General features: G+C 40.2%; 1 protein-coding gene across 2 annotated transcripts in view; it reads right to left on the reverse strand.

Annotated features, from left to right (window-relative positions):
• NELL2 (neural EGFL like 2) overlaps window positions 1-19360 on the reverse strand; it is a 155855-nt gene that overhangs the window by 30162 nt on the left and 106333 nt on the right. For both annotated transcript variants that reach the window (XM_075745148.1, XM_075745139.1), the window contains 2 exons: window positions 12164-12286; window positions 9586-9681 (listed from right to left, as the gene is read on the reverse strand). In XM_075745148.1, the coding sequence (XP_075601263.1) occupies window positions 9586-9681; window positions 12164-12286 (219 nt within the window). The remainder of the gene's footprint in view (window positions 1-9585; window positions 9682-12163; window positions 12287-19360) is intronic.

Below are 19360 nucleotides of genomic sequence, written 5' to 3' on the forward strand. Positions count from 1 at the left end.
CTAAGGAAAATAAAACATTTCATCAGCAGAACTCTATAGGACTTTCAGTAGCAGCTTTTCAGTAATACCCATACAGCTTCAAGCTGTGAGGTACAGAAAAAATCCCCCCCTGCTCTGCTCAGTCTTGGGGAGCTGAAAATGCACAAATACCAAGGCCATAATTTGCTTCCTTTTTTTCCTCCACTGTTTCACCAGATGTATCATATGAACAAAGGTCCTGATCAGAACAGAAGATGTGAAGATGATGGCTCCTAACCTCATGATTTTATGTAAAGCATCTCACAGGAGGTGAGGAACAAAAATATAGGAACCAAAAGTTACTTTGCACTCTCTGCTCTAGAGCAGCCAAACAAGATTTTTCAAAGACTTTCTAAGAATTTCAGATTTGACAGTACAAATTAGGCCTGTCTGTCTGGAACAGTCACCCTCTACTACTGAGAATATTTTTCCCTATTAATCACCACTCAGAATATTGTACCCTACCCAGTACATCAGAAAAGTGTATGAACCAAACAAAACTATGCAGAAGCATGTAAGCAGTGTGGAGGCCCAAATTCCTATAATTACTGTTCTCAAAAACTATTTATTTGAAATCACCACCACCAAGGTACTGTATTAGATAGTTCACAGGGGCACAGTTCAGTATTTGAATCATTGCTTTTAGGCACTATTTGCCTACAGTAATTCAGGAGGTAAAATTTAATAGCTTTCACCCTGGGCAACAGGGAAATTATATTGTCGACCATGCAAATGTCAATTGTAGCCTACTCTCTAATAATGCTTGTACAAATCTCAAAAGTCACCTCATATTTTGAAAACATGAAAAAATTTTGCAACCACGGGAAGAGCAGAAATGCTGTCAATCAGATAGCTGATATACTGGTATGGCTTTGTAAGGAAATAACTCATATAGTCATTTCCTGCTAACTTCTCAAGTCACAAAAAAAATTCTATGTGAAGATGTTTGATTCACGTTGCATAGTTGTAGTTCAGTGATAGGACTGCAAAACACAAAGTATATATTTGAAAATTAATTATTCTGTATCAATGTATTGAAAAATTATCATAGTGATATACATCCATTACCTCAATAAACCAAGGCTAGCTCAAACAACACTGTTCTTGCCTGTGAAATCAGTAATTGACACACAAAATAGCCATCTTTGAGAAGGCCAAGACTGTAACGCAGACCCAGCACGTGCAAGCTGGCTAGTGACTTTATATAGCAAAGATGCAAGTTATAAAGCAAGATGTTTCAGCATCCTCAGCAAAATCATTACATTATTTTTAGCAGCTGGGTCCTGTCTCTTTCTGCTGATGTGGAAACTACAGAAAATATTAATTAAATGCAGGTGCGTGCAGTAATTCAGAAGTGTTTTCATTTCAGAAATTCAGTACAGTTAGATATTTACTGTTACAAGTCTAAGTTAAACCAGTTTAAGCAGGATACTAAGAAGTTCATGTCTACATCTACATTTGAGCTGTGGCTGCAAAGGCCAAACTTCCCGACCCAACATGCTACACACCACAATTTCCATAGGGCAGGAAGCCAGGAGACTGCCAAGGAAATGAGGAGCACTTGGAATGACTCCAAGAGGAGAAATGGCAATGACACCCTCGGGCTAGGCTCTGCATGCAGCTAAGTCCAGCGACGAGCTGGGCACGTCAGCTCCAGCATCCCTCCTCGCTCACCTCCTCCCACAGCCAGGGCTCTGGGTTACACAGGGACCTGACACCACAACCTCAGCACTGCTGCAGGGCTACAGCAGCATGCACCACGCATGCCAGATCCCAGCTGCTTGCAAGCCACAATTTAGCTTCTTTGGGGTTTGTCCTGGGTGATTTTTTTTTTTTTTTCTTGCACCAAGGGAAAAGTTTTGAATAGCCTACGAAGTTTGAAAATTACTGAAGTAGAAATGCCAGACTTGAGTGACTCCAAAAGGCTTGAATTTCAATATGATGGATTCCTGCTGCACACTGGGATGTATTAAAATGTTTTACACCGCAAATCATGCTCAAGTGCTATTTGTTTTTTTTTAAAAAATTATCAAGGCTCTATAGATTAACTCAACATTTTCTTATTTCTGTGATTGAAGTCAGCCCTTTAATGTAATTAAAACATTTCATGTCAAAAGTATCCTCTAACTCCCAACTTTGGGAGCTTCCCCAAAAATGGGAGCCTAAATTCTCAGGACACCAGGACCCAAGCAAGTCAGGTGGGCTATGAAAACTGATGAACTATGGGAGACATCCCTTCTTCCTACAGATACTGCTCTGGACAGTCCCCGCCTGTGCTGCCTTCATGTTCGCTCCACTGCTTTCCTCTTGCTCCCTTCTTCTGTTTCCTCCTTCATTAAAAAGCCCAGCAACCCCTTAAGGATTTCAGAGAATAAAATAATTAACCCTAATAGGCTTTCTGCTCAAGGAGTTTGTATGTTACATTCACCCATCCCAGCATGCAAACAGCTTCCTCCCCCTGGTTAGACTGTGACTTGTTGAAGGGCACTCCTATTACTCTGGGTTTGTGCAGGACCTTGCATACTCGTACCACAAATTTGAGCCTTTTAGTATCATTGTTGTATCCCAATCCAACTATCAGTAATTTAAATCTTCATTGTAAAAATAAAACTGAACAAATGGCAGATTCCTGAGCTGTCGGGAAACTTTTGACTGTGATACTTCCATAGCTTACAGAGAGTTTTCATTAGACTGGGGCCAAGAAATTTTAAGAGTTCTGCCAAAAGTAATTCCAGTTCTTACAGAATTGGTTCAATGCTCTATGGGCTTCAAATGCCATTTGTGTCGCAGTTTTAGCTTCAGAGCTTACCTGGCCTCAAGCTGATTGTGGTTGCTTTAGCTGAACACCAAGGATCAAGGGCTTAAATAGAAGCAGGTCTCTTGTGATGCTAAAAGTACTGAAATACTTCATTTCTGGAAAATCAGCAAAGTTAACAAGCTTTCTGGTTACTTTGACAAAGCCTTCTATTCCAATACCAGTAAAATTATTTTCCTAGTAACTGGGATATCAGAATGAAAAGATTTTCACAAGCTTCCTTTGGAACAGGAATAATAATAGTCTTCAATAATCTGAAGTCTGCTATTATTATGGTCAGTGCACATGAACAAATTAATTTGGATTTGCTGAAAAGAACAACAGTCACACATGTTAATTATTTAGCTTATATAGAAAGTGGCACAAAACTCTAAAGAGATCTGGCCTATAGCAATTATTTACCAAATCACTTGTCTGAGTTGTATTTTGAGTTGAGTATTTTGAACTGCTAATGTTAAGCACAAAGTTGCAAAAATTTATTTTAGCAACATCAAAATTTTTTCCTTTTCCATGAAGTACTTGCAACACTAACATTATTTTTGTTTGAGCTTTCCATATGTGAAAAAAAGGGGGAAAAATACAGAGAATAGCCAAGTAATATATTTTCCTTGGATTTAGCTATTTCTGATAAGAGATTAGATAAGAGCAGGTGATCTCACATACCTGATGCCCACCATCTTTTTCATAAATTCAGTTACATATTTAATTAAGCCAACTGTTAGTAATAATGTATGGCTGAATGAATGTAGAATCTGTATGTTAAACATTTTCTCAACATTTCCTTTCAAAGGTAACATGTTTGTGTGCCAGTTTATTTTCAGCAGTTTACCATGGATTGTTTAATAACAGGTGGACATGATTCCTGTGATATCCAAGGAAAGTACATTATCAGGAAATACAAGTTACAGCAAATCATCCATAAAAGAAAGCCATATACATCCAGCCAACCTGTTAACAAAAACTACTTCAAAACACTACTAGTAGCAAAACTCTGCTATTTGATGTCATGCATAATTAAAAGCAGTCCAGGGGAATACTCAAAGCACAAAACGAGTGTGGGAAATCAAAAAGGAAGCTGACAAGCAGCAAAACCGCAGTAATCTTGTATACATGCACTAGCAGATATGCATATATAGTAGAACAAGTCCACTCTTAAAGCTCTGTCATCAAATTAAAGGAGAGTTACAATAACATCAAGTAGATCTAACAAAGTCATCCTGTGCTGGATTCTAAAATAAAATACTTTTCAAATACAATTTAAGATAGCATTTAGAAATGCCCATTGAAGAATTCATAATTTTGCAATCAAACAAGACAGAATTAAGTCAGGGATTCTGGAAAAGTTTAACAGGCACAAATATTTTTAGATTCCCTTGTTAGCATCAGTTCTCTATACTACAGAAGGCAGCTCTACTGTGTTAACTACTGCTGTGCCTTGTGAGATTTGAAAATCTTTTAACACATAAACCCCACCTCCCTAAGCCAACAAATGCATCCCCAACATTAACAATGCCTCAACCCACATCCTTTGGGAAGAGAAATAGGAATTCTCCCACATCTCATTTTTATGTCCTATTACCAATTTTTTTTAAAAAAAAAAAAAAAGGTGCTGGAGGTTGATACATCTGCACATGATTCTTACATCTGCTTCTTCATTCCACTGATCCATTTCCAGAGGGCGTGGACCATGATTAATCTAAGGGCTTCAAACAGATCATGCTAAGGTGTTGCACTAGCTCTTTTAACTGCAAAGCACTCCACAGCAAATACCCCTTCTCATGGAAATACCTGACTAGCAGTAGTAGTTGATTCTCCTTCTCATGGTTCTGAGAGAGACGTGGCTCCTACTGACACCCAGAAGCACTCATTTGGAAGCAAAAAATTTTATGAAACCCATTACCTCACTTAATTACACAGGGCTTCACTTCTCTTTGCAAAAGCTGCACTGAGTTTAAGAATCTGATACAGCCTTTCCATGACAGCTGTCAGGTGAGAAGTGTTACAGTTGTGCCTGTAAACCCAAGCAAGCTTCTGGTGCTAGTCCACCAGAACTGGGAAAGCTGCTCTGAGTTCTGGGTGAATGGGTTTGCCTTGAAACCACGTTTCAATCTCAGGATAATTTTATCAGAAGACTTCTGACCTCTCCCATCAGAAGCAGGCTGCAAGCTTCCTACTCAGTGGTGCCATATCAGTCACTGCCTTTGCTCCTCTCTGCTCCATCAGAAGGCGAGAAGGAGGAGCTGTTAGTCCCATCATGCGAAACAGCACATCTCCCCAACCAACATGAGCACCAAGGAAACAGGCCTGGTCTTTGGCACAAAGTAGACAGCCTCATCAAGAGTGTCGGAGGGTGCTCTGGACACCAACTATTTCAGCTCTGATTTATTCTTGTTCTTGGTCAACAGCCTGTTCTACAACATGAGCCTAGCTCCATAAGCAAGACATAAGCATGGACAGCATCATCCCTCTCAGGCTTTGGAAGGAATACAGAGACACTGATCAAGTGTGCAGGAATGGGTTTTGGAAAGGACATGGAAAACGGTGAGGTACTCAATGTCTTCTTCACGTTGGCCTTTACTGGTAAGATTTGCCTTCAGGAGTCCCAGGTCACCAAGACCAGTGGGAAAGTCCAGAGCAAGAAAAATTTACCCTTGGTGGAGGAGGATCAATACCTAAATAAATTGGAGTAAACAGAAGTCGATCAAATCTGATGGGACGCACCCAGGAGTGCTGACAGAGCTAGCTGATGTCATTGTGAGGCCAATCTCAATTATCTTTGAAAGGTCATGGTGACTGAGAGAAGCTCCTGAGAACTGGAAGAAAGCAAATGACCCTCCTATCTTTGAGAAGGGCAAGGATGCAGAGAACTACAGATCAGTCAACCTCACCTCCATGCCTGGGAAGCTGATGATATCTTCCTGGATATCATTTCCAAACATATTAAGGACAAGAAGGTGATTGGGAATAGTCAGCACTGATTTATGAAGAGGAAATCATGCCTGACCAACCTGATAGCCTTCTAAAATAAGATGACTAGATTGGTGAATGGAAGCAGAGCAGTGGATGTTGTTTATCTTGACTTTAGGAAGGCTTTTGATGCTCTCATAATATCCTCAGACAAGATAAAAAGTGCAGGCTAAATAAATGGACAGTGAGGTGGATTGAAAACTTGCTGAACAGCTGGGCTCAGAGGGCTGTGATCAGCTGTACAATGTCCAGGTGGAGGCTAGTCACTTAGCAGTGTACGCCTGGGTAAATACTGCGTACAGGACCAGTACTTTTTAACATCTGGACAATAAGGCAGAGTGTACGCACCTGGACAATAAGGCAGAATGTACCCTCAGCAAGTTTTTAGATGATACAAAATTTGGAGGAGGGGTTGCTGTGCTGCTATTCAGAAGGATGTCAACAGGCTGGAGAAACTGGCAAACAGGAATGTCACCAAGTTCAGAGGGAAATTCCAAGTCCTACAACTATCAAAGAACAACCCCAGGCACCAGTACGGGTTGGGGACAGGCCAGTGGGAAAGCAGCTTTGCAGAAGAGGATCTGGAGGTCCTCATGGACACCAAATTGAACATGAGCCAGCAATGTGCCCTTGCAGCAAAGGCCAACAGCTTCCTGGGCTGTGTTAGGAAGAGCATTGCCAGCAGGTAAAGGGAGGTGACCCTTCCCCTCTATTTCATGGTGCTGAGATCACATGTAGGGTGCTGGGTCTGGTGCTGGGCACCCCAGTACAAGAAAGACATGGAGCAAATCCAGCGCAGTGCTGTGACGATGATTAAGGGACCACAGCATCTGTGGATCACATCCATACGAGGAGAGGCTGACAGAGCTGAGCTGTTCAGCCTGGAAATGAAAAGGCTGAGGGGGATCTTATCAATGTGTACAATACCCGACGGTGCTGGGGGAAGCCAGACGCTTCTCAGTCATACCCAGGAAAGGGACTAGGGTGATGGGAAATTGCATCTGAATGTAACGAAAAGAATTATTTTTTTTTTACTGTGAGGCTGATTGAACACTGGAATTGGTTGCCCAGAGAGCTTATGGAGTCTCCAACCCCGAAAACACTCCAAATCCAACTGGGCGCAGTCCTGAAAAATGAGCTCTATCTGATCCTGCTCTGAGCAGGGGGATTAGGCAAGACGAACTCCAGACATCCCTTCTAACATCATCCTTTCTATGATTCTGAGAAATATTTTAAACAAAGCTATTAAACCACCTTTTACAGAAGGAAACAGTAAGAACTGCGGATTGTGTTTTCTAGGTTATTGCTGGGGTGTGGATTCAATCTCCCATTAATGAATTCATAGGTTCAGCAGCTGGTGACAATTTCTATATAACTGTATGCTTTATTTTAAGCTAAAAATGCCAAGATTCTTCAATAAGCAGTTTTTAAATCCATATAGCATAAACAGAAATAAGTAACATGCAATTTAAAAATAGAGTTGGCATCTTTACATCCTCCTACTTCCTTGTATGTGATTGCAACTAAAGATGTCTGCATAGAAAAAGATTACATCACCTTTGTAGATAAAGTGACTGTTCAAAAAGGGAAGCTTCCAGCATAAATTATTTGTAGTATGAATGTCTCGAATCACTTCAAGCCTAAGGAGAAGTACCTTCAAGAAACTCTGTTCCATTCACTGGGAGTGAACATGTACTGTCTGAAGCTCAGGTTTTCTTTTATGGCTGTATACAGGGCCGGTTTTTTGACAATGCAGTCTCAGAACGAACCAGCTTTTGCTCTTTATGGACAGGATAGCTCTTCCATTTGCCACTCTAATGGTATTTCAGACTGTATGTTTCAAAGCCATGTACAAGTAGATTACAATCCTACTCTTGCACATTAATGTCCAAATGAGGTTACCACACCTGTACCCCTGATGTCTTGTATTACTTATTTCAACAGGAATTAAAAACATGATGTCCAGCGGAGGTCCACCAGGACAGAGGAGCTTCTCCTTGCAAAGCTGACCTATGAAACTGTTTTGGGGATGGCAAACTGGCTCCAAATCATAACAACAGTATCACCAGCTCTGAGATATCAGGTGAAAACTAACCCTATGTTAAATATTGAGATCAGATATTCAGAAAAGCATTCAGATCTGGTCCAAGTCTCTGCCTGCCCTCCTATGCGTTTCCTGAAGGGCAGGAAGGACAGGCAGCTAGGCCAGCAGTCCGGCTGCTTTCGATAGGACATTTGGGGCTGAATGCACTTAAGCTAACATGTTAGCTTAAGGTGCCTGAACTTTCTGAATTGGGAACAGAGCACCCCTGGGTTTCCCTCTAAAGAAGGGAGCAGAGGCAGGACTTCCAGGGGCAATTCAGAAAAGCCAGTAAGACCTCTCTTTGATAGTGGTTATTAATATTGATTATACAGGGAGACTAAAGCAAATATATGCTTCTGGTCTACACACGTCAGAAAGGAGTATAAAGCTGGAAAAGATGAATGTGGACCTTGAAACTATACATGTTATATTTAGTTGATAACAGCAAAATGCTGCAAGGAGCATATAAGATAAATATTACTAAAACAAAGTAACTGTTTTAATACTTGAGCATTATCTTAGCACACAATTTGTTCCAAGCAAAACCACAACACTGTTACATTGAGGAGACCTTGCTGTCCTGTACCATGTTATTTGCAGTCTGTGAAACATGACGAATACTTGAAAATTTGCTCTTTTGACATTTTTCTAGAAATAGATGAACAATCAGGATACTGCTTTTCACAGAGCATCCCTCTGGTGCACTGTGGTAATATCCGCTCAAATACAGAAGAATGAAAACAATCACATTTCTCACCTCTCAAATGGACCAGATAATACAGAATTCAGATCAGTCTGTGTTTTTCATTAAACTGGACATGTTTACAAGTCAGATGAAAGCAATACTTGCTCAAATGACCTCCTTTCCTCTGTTTGGAAGATTTATTGAAGGCAATGTAGAACAGCAACAATAGTCAATCATAGGTGGCAGACTGCCCTTTTATTAGGCATACTGAAGCCAATTAATCTAAGTGAGCTTTCTCCCTTCACCTCCTGGAGGCATGTACGGTTAGAATGCATTTAAAAATTCTGCAGCAATAAATAAAGGTGCTGAAACTATTCATTTGAACTTTGAGAAATTATTTACAGGCACTTGAGACGCTAAGAATTAACATTCTACATACTCTGCTGGGTAATACAATTTGACTAGATCCAAGACTTAATAACTTTCTAAAACTAGGCTTTGTGGTACAGCCATCCTCAGGGGTAGCAGGAAGAGAAAGGAATGCCTGCAAAAGGAAGTAAAAGTAGGAACACCGAAACCTGCCTTAACAGTGAGTCAGAACACTGAGCTAATCAGAAGACTCCAAATAAGATTGCAAAGGAAGGTGGGCTACTGAACCAGTCACACATTTACAGCACAGAAGTAGTCAATTACTGGAATTTATTTCTAGATGTCAGATTATCTGCCATTTATAGGAGATACCAAAGGCCATTTGAGGTGAAAAGCAAGTCTATAATAACCTTATTAATTATGAAACATCAAAACCCAAGATGTCTTAATTCATGTTCTCATTTTTGCAGTCCATGTGCTTCTAATTAGAACCGCTGTAATATTTTCTCTTGGGAGACATATAAGAAAAGCGAGTAACTTTTTAGTAGCAGCTTCCTCTTTCAGGGCGCACAAATAATCCTTTATTCTTGGATTACCTCAAACATCCTCCTTGGATTACCTTCACCGTAAATTCAATTATAATCTTACCCGTTTCACAGCTGGGCCCAGTGAAGCCTTGTGGGCAGGCACACACATTGGAAGCAATACAGGCTCCTCCGTTCCTACACCCGTTTTTGCAAAATGCTGCAAAATGCAAAATCACAATATATGGGTAACAGAACGAAACTCAGCAACCACGCAGGTGGCCACAGGCCGCTGGCACGAAATGCGGTCCCTGCGGCACTGAGCGCAGAGACTGCCTTCTCCTAAGGATAGAGGTCATGAAGATGGTTTATGGCCCCCCTGCCTCACTGGCCAGATGGGCTGACAAGCTACAGAAGGAGATTAGAGTAAATCATCTGAAGACAACAGCTCACATGTGTGCTCCTTCGCATGCACTGGGAAGCGGCGGAAGGCAGCATCTTCCCCAGGAACAGACTCTTCCTAGGGCAGTGCTGGTCTCCTCTGCTGCCCAAATAGGCATAACTGAACACCAAATTGTCTGGCTACCTTATTTCTTGATTAAGTGACTAGATCGGAACAATAAAAATAGTCATTTTGTCTCAAGGAATTCTGAAGAACTTAAAACCTCTTATAATTTACAGTTTGAAATCGATCCTCTTTGGCACGCTGCAATCTGAGAAGCCATGCTCACATATTTAGGTGCAGCATGCTCCAGAAACAGTCGTGAATATGTGTATGCATTAAAAAGTCCTTTCTGCAGACACAGGAATGCAACCAGCTCTGACAGAAAACACGACAGCTGTTAATTGCTCTGATTGCATGCATAATACGGAATGAGCAATGCTCTGGTCACAAGAAACTACAGAAAAAACTGTAGGTGAAACTAGGCAGATGGAGGTTATCACCGACGTATAGAGTTGCTCCAGGGCACTGGTCTAGCCCTGCGGTTGTAACCAGCCACCAGAGATGCCAGGCTTTGGTTTGCAGCTGCTCTGTGTAGCAGCACCACTGCTGAGGTCTTAAGGCTCATCTGAGAGAGAACATGAGTGTTACTGACTTGAGCTTTCCAGCTCTCAGGTTCCAGGCACCATCCATGTGGCGTGAGGCCCCTGGCACTGAGAGAGACATTGAGGCTTCCCGGCGCAGGATGACACGGTGCATGGCAGCACGGCTGGCAGCACGGCCCCTGAAAAGCTGCCAAAGCCATGGGGACAAGAGGAGCATCCAGGTCTCTCTGAAGGATGCTGGCATCCACGCCAGGGCTGCAGAGACGTACACTTCTCAAATTGGGATGCACAGGCTCAGAGCCTTCTACTGCATACTGTCTTTTCAGTATTGAAAAGGGAAGGAAGGATACCCTTTTCTTTGACAGTGGGGCCAGGTGCCCTCTGAAGTGTCAGACCTGCAGTCAGAGCTCTTACCCAGGCAGAAGAGCCGAGCGCTGTGCTCTAGGGTTATGCACCTTCTCTTTGACCCAAAGAAATCTCAATTACCTTCTTGTAAGCTGACACACCTCCAGCAGAAGGACTGGGGAATGCTCCCAAGCACAGTACAGGAGTGAGCTGCACAGACAGAGCTCTCTTCTGAGAGGACTGGCTCTGGGTTTGAACCTCCTTAGGCTAAGACATTTTTTCTCATTCCCCAGAGGAGGGAACACAGCGTAAAAGGACGTATTTGCTAACATCTTTCCCTCTACCCATGTGTTTGAAGCGGACTAGGCTGCCGTGCTTTAGGAAGAGCTCGTTTATGTTAGGAACATTTAGAAAAATCATACCATGACTCAGGTGAAGGAATAACTAGTGCTAAGATCTTAATCAGGCTTAGAAATTAAAGAAATTCTGGGTTGCTTCAGATCAAGAGGACCGGGGCACAATTTCAAGGAATGCTGGGTATGCTACTGCTGCAGCGAGACCACTTCTCGCATCTAAGCCAGTTCCCCTACAGCTACACTACTTTTATTTTCAAGCATCCTCTAAATCCTATGCTTGGAGCCTGAGGACTTCTGAGGATTTGGGCCTCAGTACCCAGTACTTAATACCTCAGTACCACGTATCATCTCCTCCGATGTGAAATGCAACAGAAATAAAAGCAGCATTGTATCTCTGGGACAGTATCTTTCCAAGACCAGTAATAGAACTTCTAATGCTTACCAGTGAACAAGAACGTCAGAAAACAAGGCACCACCTCGTGTGTAGCCAAGGTTTTGTGCATGCACACCTACTGTTTTTCTGATTTAGAATAAAAAGACACAGCATGCCAAACAACTTTCAGTTCATTCAAACAAACTAGCAAGTGATTGACTGTGGACAATGCAGATCTGACAATGTTTTCACAGCTGTAACTTTGCTGGTGACTGTGGGCTTCCTTGAATGGTGTAGCATGTAAAGAAACTCTTAACCTGAGACAAATGAAACACAATTACTTCAAATTTTAGAGTACACTAACTCACGTATGCATCATCCTCAAATTACTGTGACTCTGCCAAATGCAAAGTCAGTGTATATCCGTCTATGAAGATCTTCTTATAGGCGCAGGACCTAAATGCCTAGCCTCGCATATTGTCTGTTTTCTTCAGGGTGCATGAACAGATTTGCATCATCTACAACAAAGGACGTCATCCAGTTCAAAGGCTGACGTACCCCCGGGGTTTTCAGCGGCTTACCTTTGCAGATGGTACCGTTTCCCGTGTAACCCGGCTTGCAGACACAGTTGTGCCCACCCACGGTGTTGAAACAGAGCGCGTTCTCATCACAGTTGTGCTGGTTGGTTATACATTCGTCATGCTCTGAAAAGGGAAACAAGAATGGGATAGTCCTGAATTTTTAAAACACAACAGAATAAAAGCTTTGTATAGGTTTCCATGTTAAGAAGAGATAAACACAGTAGTAGTTGCTGACAATAGGACTATGTGAACATGTAACCATGGGATAGCCAGGGTGTGTGTTTTTAGCACATACTAGTGTGTGACAACCGTGCTGCAGCCTAACTCCAGTTTCATTAACAGGGAGCCACCATCATTATACTTTCCATGTGGGCTACAGTGTTCTCGTAAACATTGCCAAAGAGCCGGCTAACATACTGAAAATCCATATGCTAGTTCTAGTGTATAATTTATTCATGCAGGTTTATCTTATGCGGAATTCAGAGGGTTTCCTTCAGAAAGCTGACTAATGGTGCGAGACACACGCTCAAAACTGCAAAAGATACGGTTAGCAGAATGCAGGACTTCAAAACGTAGCCCGTGTTTTCCTTCCTTCCAGTGCTTACACAGCACTTTATTTAGATGAAGTGACCTGAAAACAGAGGTCTGCCTGCTGTGCAAGGGACTTTCAGCATGGTGTGTCCTAGCACCAGAGTGCAATGGATGAAGCTCCTCAGTCTCGTGACCAGATTTAGCCATACTGGGAAATGCACCTTTTGGGAATAAATGAAAAGTCTGGACAATATGATTTTGTGTTAACTTGCAATGCACTGTTTAATCCGAAACAAAAAAGCATTGTATATGTGATCAGGTTACTGAACATTTTAATGTTTTAGTTTTGATTTTTATGAAATGGAAAATGCAATTTCAAAATAAGATGCTCGAAAGTGTAATTTCAAAATCTTACATGAAATGCTCTGCTATTTTCAAAATACAATATCTAAGTCTGTAGGCATCAAAATGAAATGTTTCCATCTTCTGGAGATGTTCCTTGCATTTTCTTTAAATCACCAACAGTCATCTATCCATAAATAATTTCAGATCCCTGAAATTTTAATTTTAACTGCTTGGGGAACATAAAGGCACCTAATTTCAATCAGCACACGTGAACTAACCTGTATGTGAGGTTTTCATAGCCATCATTCTGCCCACATTTTAGCAAATTTTATTCGTGCAGCTTATGCCAGTTCTGGCTATCTAACACAGGTCTTAAATCTGGAATCGGATGCTCTTTCTCCCCCAGTTTTGGGTATGTCACACTGCTCTGAATCTTCCCCTTTATAAATAAAGAGCTGAAGTCTGCACATACCCCATAGAGTTGTCAGGAAAATTAATTTCTTAACATTTGTAAATCACTATGGAAATGTTCAACTTGCTATTTCAATACTGGCCATAAACTGTAGGAGTATGAAACTAGCAGAATGGCACATCTCTAATCCATCAGTAGATGTAAATTGTCCTCTAGTAATGGCAAGTACCTGTTGTTTAAAAGGGGGAAAAAATCACCACAATGTAACTAATCGATTTTAAACACTACGCAGGTTTAGATTATTCTTTTTTTGTGGGTTTGTTGTTGTTGTTAAGTGTTTGTTTGGTTTTTAATAACACTGACCTAATACCCTTCTTCTAAACAAGGACTTATGTGTCTCTTCTATCGCCAACAATGCTCTCCTCAACCCTCAGCACCGAGGCATCACCACTCAGAGCTGAGTCCCGTGCCGGATGCCACAGAGCACGGGCTGCAGGGCTCTGCCCTGAAACATGAGATTTAATTACTTTGCTCTCAGCATGAATAACTAAAATTGTTATTGTTCACCAAATGATCCAGCCCCTCTAAAATCCAGTTACAATATTTGACTCCGACCTCTTAACATAGCGAAATCTCTCGTGCTGGCAGTACAAAACAGTATTTATGCTAAATCAGTCCATAAAAGAAAATAAAAATAAAGTAATGACCATGCAATTTAGGTAAAAGTGTTATCTGTACTGTGATAATATCCTGGCTTTCTTAGTTTGCGTTAATATTATGATATTATTTAAATATGGTATGCTATTTAATATTATATATATATATCATTTTCTCATTTTTAAAGGTTCTGTATAACACGACAGGAAAATAACTACGGAAATGTGTGAAACATTATGCACTCAGCAGGCCAAAATATCTTCCAAAGCCATTATCTTGGTATCTCAGGAGGTAGGGTCTATACAACAGTACATCACACTGGTAAACTCGGCTCACATCACTGAATTTGACGAATTAAGCATCAGTCTCAATGAGGAAGTGTAGCCATCCACCCCACGCCTTAGGAATGCAAAAGCACCCCTGGCACATATGGCAGCTCTTTACTAGGGATAAGAGTAGAGGAAAACAGGCGATCGCAGACTGCCGCCCTAAGAGGAACGGCTCTGCGCGCACGGCTGGAGCAGCTCTGAAAGCCCGTCAGGGCACCCGCAGGCAGCGCAAGTGCTCTGGCCCCTACGCCAAGCAAACCTGCTATTGGCATTCCAGTCCAACAAGGCATTAACCATATTTAAAATGTCTTCCAGTACCAGGGCCTTGAAGACCATTTGCACAGATGTTTGTCCTCTGTATAAAAAGATGACTGTCACACTTGAGTGTGCCTTCCTAACATTTACCCTCTGGGCTAAGAAAAACTACTGAGTCTTTTAAGATGGATTTTTCTTAAAGCATACAGTATCAATAAAATTAACTTTCTGTCAGCTAAGTAAGGGAGCTTGGATTCAAAAATAATATGACCGGCTTTCTACTCTTGCCCTAAGAAACTTCAGTGTTTCATATCCTCCTGTAAGAAAGTTCATGCAGGATGCTCACTAACGTTTCAGGAGGAGGTTCCAGCACAAAACCCAAACTGTTTTAAAACAGCCAGCACTTCTACTTCCGTGGTTATCTGCTCAAACTTCAGGTCTATTTTTATTTAAATCAAATATTATCAAAAATTCATGGTCTGATAAATGAGTCTTGGATTGAAGTTTACATGTCATTTTTTAGGAGGAAAATGTCTCAGAGTAAGAGGAAATCTTGTAATTCAAGTAAAGGAGCAGAGATTTTTAAAAGATAGGAATGGAAAAAATCAGCAAAAAAAGAATCAGGATGTTTTACAATACATCTAGATTTGTTGCTCTGTATCATCTGAGCTTAGCTTCTATAACACACCTAAAACCACTTAAACATAGTACTTCTTCATAGTCCTTCTTACAGTGGTGCCTAAAGAGCAGTCAGCCTGCACTTCAGGACGGGCTCTTTTATGGACCGATTACAAATGATTAAACTACACCAGAAAAAAATCGTGTACATAAAGCATCTTACTACATGCACTCTGCCAGCACACGGCATACTATCCACACCAATTTAAAGAGATGATCAGAAACAGCTTCTTCCAGAATTCTCTATTAATAACAAGGCAGACTGTACAGCTTTTAATAAAGATAGAAATACTTATTTGTAATTAAAAGGGTGATGGTCTGTTGATAATTCTTCACTAATTCATGCTTACTGCTTTTTTCTTTTTTTAATCAAACATTCAGAAAGTCACCTTAAATAAGGACGGCATTGCAGAGACTGTATTCAGAAATCTTAAATATCAAACCAGGAACCATAGAAGCAGATCGGACCGTGCATTACAAAGAAACCAAAAAGCAATTTATGAAAGAATCATTTAAGGAGAGCCACTAATGTGGTTTTTAAGTTCAAAACCTAGTATAGAAACATTATTTACATTATTTAGAAATTTCAGTACTTCCCAAATACATTTCTGATGCTGCAAGAAGCAACATTGAGATCATTTATTTCAAGCATCTCTAGAAATCATGTGACACACATTTAACAGAAGTTCTGTACTTATTTCACTGCACACCATAATGAAGATGGGGATAGGCCAGGTATGAGAGTATTACAGAGGGGAAAAAAATATTTTGCAGAGAGATTTTAATGATTTGCAAACTTGAATTTGAATAAACATTTTCTGTAAAGACCAAATACTCTGGTTTCAATGATTACTTCTAAAGCTTTACAATCTAATATATGTAAATTCCATTTTGCACTGTTCAGGACTCTGCTCGACAGTGTTAAAATTCATAGTGTCTCTGCTCTGGGAAGTTTTAAATACAGTATTTATACTGACCAAACTATCTCTGGAATCAGGTCTTTCTAGATAGAAATAAATTTTCAACTCCAAAATTTGCTGGTACTCCATGGTAATAACCATAATAACAGTAAGTGGGCATGAATGTTCGATTAAATAGTTCTTATGACACGGATGACTTAGAGATGCAAAAAAATTATGTGATGATATAATTAATTCACTTACGCATATTTGGGTGTGCAGCAACAGATTATACACAGACACAAATATATATACACATACATCCATATATATATGTGCACATACAGTACGGGTGATGTACTGTATTTTACTTCAGTTCATTTTGAAATATGACTCCAGAATATTCCATATGGTTAGCTTGGCAAAAATGTCATTACTTCAGAAGGATATCTAGGGTGAAGTACTATGTCCCAGGGAGAGAGACTGCTGGCATAAACTGGTCGGGATCCACTAGATCCTGTGATGTATGTCAATGCAATGACAGCTGGGGATCTGTCTTACCAAGTTTATTGACTGTGCAGAGATTCTTGCAGAACTTAGTAAAATTTAACACGTTGTCCACAATGTGTGCCACCTGCTGCCTCCTCATTATTCTAGCCCTATGCAACATCATCCCCTACCCTATCTACTGTGTATTTCATGATCAAAAATAAACAAAAGTCCATATAGCATTTCCTACTTGCATACTGCAGGCCTTCCCAATATTTGCCTTGAGCATCCAAATTCTGCAAATGTTTAAAAAAAAATCAAACCAACAAACAGAATCCAATCCAACAACAAAAAGGAACGATGACTGAGCTGCATCACTTATGGGTAAAGAATATTATGCCAACAGGTTTTCTGAACCATGTGTTACCAACATTGGAAAATAAGAGCTGAGATCACACTTAAGGCACAGAAATGCATAAAGGTTCCCAAAAATAGAAATAAAATACACCCCTCTAATTGTAATCTTGTAACACAATGCAGCAGATATTAAATTCTGAGTGAGAACTTGTGGACCAGGATTAAATTAAAATAATTTAAATAAAGAGAACATATTAGGGATTTTCTCCTTTCAATGCCTCTCTGTTCTTGAACTCAAATTACTTTCAGCCCCCTGTCTTCTCCCCATTGATTTGGTATAGATCTATAGACCCATGGCGAGCAGCTGGCCATCTGATGTGGCAGTGACAACAGTCGTGGCAGTGACAACAGATAAGAGTTACTTGAATTATCAATAGCCAACACACTTAAATGCCCACTTACAGTTTATCTTAATTAAAAGCTTTTTTTCCCTCATATAGTTCATGTACAAGACAAAAATCTGTAGTAATTATATGGGTAGCTTGGAAGACTTATTCCATTAAGATCATTTGGGAAATGACAGATGGTTAATTTCTTTAAGACTTCATATTAACTAATTTAAACTCTAATTGGCAGGGTTACTTAAAGTCTCAGTATATGCGCACTATTTTCAAAGAGCAAATGCTGTAAATTTATTGATGATTATGCTGTTTTCCATAGACTTATGTTAACTTTTTAATTTATATTCCCCAATGCAAGTATGTCCTAATTCATTTTTCTATAGATATTCCTTAATTCAAACATCAAATGGAACCCATGCTTTAATTTCTCATAGAGTTGCCATCACACAGTTTACCCTTAGTTAACGCTAAGGTTAATCATTAATTAATGACCACTAGCAGCTGCCCTCAGTTCAAAGCTGGCGATATGAAAAGCCAGGTTTCCCTACAATAGTCTATTCACTGCTAATCCTGTTACTTGATTGATCTTCACCTTCATCCACTCCCATATATCTATGCTGCTCTTGGTTCTCATTTTCTTATTCTTTCTTCAGTGCAGCCACAAATAACAATTTCTGTAGATCTACATCCAGAATTTTCCTACTTTTTTCTCTTAATTATGTTGATAATAAAAACAGCTCTGGCACGTGCATGTTCTATTTTCAAGGTCTGCGTAGAGACCATCCTGCTTTCTGAAATGCTGTTCCTGTCTGTAATTACTTAGTCCATTGTTGTTCTTCAGGGAGAACAGCTGCCATCATCTCATCCAGATGTCTACTTCTCTCTTTTACCTATTAGCTTATTTACTTTTTCTATATTTGGTGTTAATATGATATAAAAGGAAAAACAAGAAAGCTGTAATGAAACCTTAGGAAGAAAATTCATTTGGGGATACAGTCAAAATCCAGCGTTCCTTTTCATATCTATTATGAAAAAGCTTCAGGACTGCATCTTAGTTATACTACTAGGAAGACAACCGGGAATCTATATTACTGGCAATTATTAATGTAGGATTAAAAGCAGCTGAAAAAAACACTTGATCAAGAGAAGGCATTACCAGGAATAAGCACTCACTCTCCTCGCGTCTGCCTGTGAGACTAGGAGGGCTTTGGAGAAAGCCCCGAGGTGGCTGTAGCTCTGATGAGACTCGAGACAGGCATGGGCTGAGCTGGACTTTTGGAACTGGTATAATTTGTTTCACAAAAAGACAAATCATGACACTGAATGTGATGATGAAATCCATCCCTATCCACCTCCCATTTCCAATAATGAAATTCTTTTCTCTCTAGGAGAACCAAAACTTTTAACATGTGTGTTGTTCTTTACCAATATGGCTAACACAAGAAAGATCCTGGGACCAAAAATCCCTAGAGAAATGCTGCATATTTATGTGCAAATATAACTTCCAAAACCATGGGACATTCTAGCCCCAGTAAACACTAGTTTTTCAAAAACTTATTCTAAGATGATTTTCAATTTTACATGTTATTTCACAACAGACTTTCATCTAAAGAAAACTATTCCACACACCAAAGCCTACAAGAGGTGCATTTTTTCCCCTACCCTTTTACTTTGACTTTCAGACTTTTTCCTTTGCACAAAATCTTTTCTTTATTTTTTGGTTATTCCTGTTCTGGGTTTTCCTCCTAGACTGAAGGAATGTGTAACTTAGCTGCAAGTTCCTTTGAATTGTCCCCTAGTAATTCCAAATTCTGTAGTTCTAATAATGGATTTTAGAGCTCTAA

This window comes from Balearica regulorum, chromosome 1 (genome assembly GCF_011004875.1).
Source record: "Balearica regulorum gibbericeps isolate bBalReg1 chromosome 1, bBalReg1.pri, whole genome shotgun sequence".
Taxonomy (NCBI): domain Eukaryota; kingdom Metazoa; phylum Chordata; class Aves; order Gruiformes; family Gruidae; genus Balearica; species Balearica regulorum.